The sequence below is a fragment of the Cystoisospora suis genome (assembly GCF_002600585.1).
Source record: "Cystoisospora suis strain Wien I chromosome Unknown contig_9769, whole genome shotgun sequence".
NCBI classification, from domain to species: Eukaryota; Apicomplexa; class Conoidasida; order Eucoccidiorida; family Sarcocystidae; genus Cystoisospora; species Cystoisospora suis.
In genome coordinates, this window is record NW_027162543.1 from 1 (window position 1) to 2,515 (window position 2,515).

Below are 2,515 nucleotides of genomic sequence, written 5' to 3' on the forward strand. Positions count from 1 at the left end.
ACATACACAGATATTCATACATATCCATACATCCGGTCTGCTAAGAAGATACCCATTCTCCTTCGTATTTCTTCTTCTTCTTCCTCGTCCTTCGTGATTAGATCGAGTTGCAAGAGTTGTATGGAGGCCGTTTTGTCTCTCGTGGTCTTGTGTGTCGTTTTCTCTTCTTTTAGCTCATGCAGAACTTAGGTCTAGAGGAAGGCGATCTTGTGCGTATAACGAACATAAGTCTACCTAAAGGGACATACGTACAGCTGCAGCCCACTACCACGGACTTCCTTGAAGTCTCTAACCCACGAGCTGTGTAAGGTCTCTCTCTCTCTTTCTCTTTCTTTCTCACTCTTTCTTTCTCTCTTTCTTTCTTAGACAGGAGATTTCTTCTCTTGCGAATTCCTGAGAAAACAGACGAATCTCTTGTCTTCATATCTGCCCGGCGTCTACTTATCTATCTCTTATCTGTCTCGTATCATTCGTCTTGGATTTATCTTTCGAACTGTCTTCAGTGTATCTATCCCTGATATATTGTAAGTGAGTGTATCTACCTAGTACGATGCGTGAAGATTGGAGGAGGAACAAGGGGAGGGGGGATGCCTATGTGTCCGCTTTTTATACGCAGACCATATAGATATAGAGAGATACAGAGAGAGAGAGAGAAAGACACCTACATACAGAGAAAGATAAATATATAGACAGCATGTATATATATATATATACATACATATATGTACGACGCCTCTCTCTTCAGAACTTCTCTTATCGTTATATACATGACTAGTGGATGTTTACATATATAATATATATATAGATAGAGATAGATAGCTGTTTGTATGTATTGCTCTTGTGTATGTGTCTAACTAGCCGTCTCAATAGTGGATTTGATATGATGATTCTGCACCTCTTGAAGATCGTGAAGGAAATCGTACCAAGTTTATCTTCTTCTCACCTTCCTAGACCTTTCTTCCTTCGTTCTTTCGTCTCCCTTCATTCTTTCTGTGGGGATCCTTTGCTTTTTCTCTTTCTTGTTATGTGTGTGTCTCTGTGTCTCTTTTCGTTTGATCTTGTAAGATTGGAGGTAGCGTTAAGAGGCTATGCGGCGTTATCTGTTGGCGATTTGATATACATTCCTTTCATGGATAAGAACTTCCAACTCCTCGTCACTGTAAGACCGACTGGGCTGTCTGTACACCTGAGGAAAACGACCTCGGTCTGCTACTACTACTACTCAGATGAACACGAATACCCCCTTGCAGTCTATGTGTATCAAAAGGAATATCTCTACGTATGTACCACTATATATATATATAGAGAGAGAGAGAGGTAGCTGTGAATATATATATATACATGTATGTATTTGTTTCCCAAGGGATTGATAAGCATCCGAACACATGAAAGAGAGTAAGAAAGGGATGGGTTGTATGTAGACATCTATGTAGAGGATGTGGAGGCTTTTCTTCATGCGGACAGGGAGATGATCGATAGATCTGAGAAAGGAAGGAAGTGTGCGTCTTGGAGAGTCTCTGAGACATTAAGAAAGATAGGCAAAGAGGAGCCAGCGAAGGAAAGAATGTGTAAGACAATTGGTCTATTCGCAACAGTGGAGAAGAGACAAACATTCTTGCCAGTGTCTATCTTCTTTCTCTTTCTTCAAAATTCTCTACTAGAATCTCTCTCTCTCTTGCCTTTCTTCTCTTGATCTTCCTTCCTTCCTTCCTTCTCTTTCCCATACCTATAGCTGGATATATATCCGCATACGTGTGTGTATGTATCGATCTCTCTATAGTCTAGACGTACCTATAGGCCTATATCTTGAATCGTACACCTCCAGTATCCTCCTTCTTCTTCTGCTCTATTTATTTCCTCTTCATCGTCTCTTCTTCTTCTACTCTTTCTCTTCTCCTTCTGACTCTCTCTTCTTTAGGATTTGCGTCCAACGGCCGCAGTGTCGATAATTGAGACAGATATGGAGGTCGAATTCAAACCGCCTGAAGGAAGTACAGACGTTGTCGGCCACCCTACGAATGGAGGAGATCAACAAGGTCTAGGGGGAGGAAAAGGAGGAGGGAGAAGAGCAAAAGAACTCCAGGGTACGTCAGTCAACATAACATGTGGGATAGGGGCTTACATTCTTCTTGCTTCTTTGTTCTACTAGTCTTTTCATAGAAGTAAGTCAATAGAGAATGAGACATGCCCCACACACACGCACACGTACACACATACTTAGTCTACTCGCTATCATCCTCGCACTTCATATCTCTTCTCTCACCTTAGCTTCAATCGCTCTATCTGCCCAAGTATGTACGGATGTATCTGTCTCTATATGCAATTCCCTATCTATCTATCTAGACTTGGGCTGTAGGAGACAGTATGGTTCTAGCTTCTTACTTCCTTCGCGGGAGACTGTCTGTAGGTGAGGTCTATAGATAGATGAATAGGACGTATGACGCATGCGTAGAAAGAAGACAGGGGGAATGAGTTTGTGAGGGAGGAATTTCTTCTTCTCTTTCCTTTTTTCTTT

General features: G+C 41.7%; 1 protein-coding gene across 1 annotated transcript; it reads left to right on the forward strand.

The window, feature by feature from the left end:
* Window positions 1–93: 93 nt before the first annotated feature.
* On the forward strand, window positions 94–2,083 carry CSUI_011111 (ubiquitin fusion degradation protein ufd1cy; the record flags this gene model as incomplete). Its single annotated transcript, XM_068071212.1, has 3 exons — window positions 94–304; window positions 1,066–1,159; window positions 1,919–2,083. Coding segments are annotated over exons 1-3 (387 nt in total), but the record flags the coding sequence as incomplete, so codon positions are not given.
* Window positions 2,084–2,515: the final 432 nt, after the last annotated feature.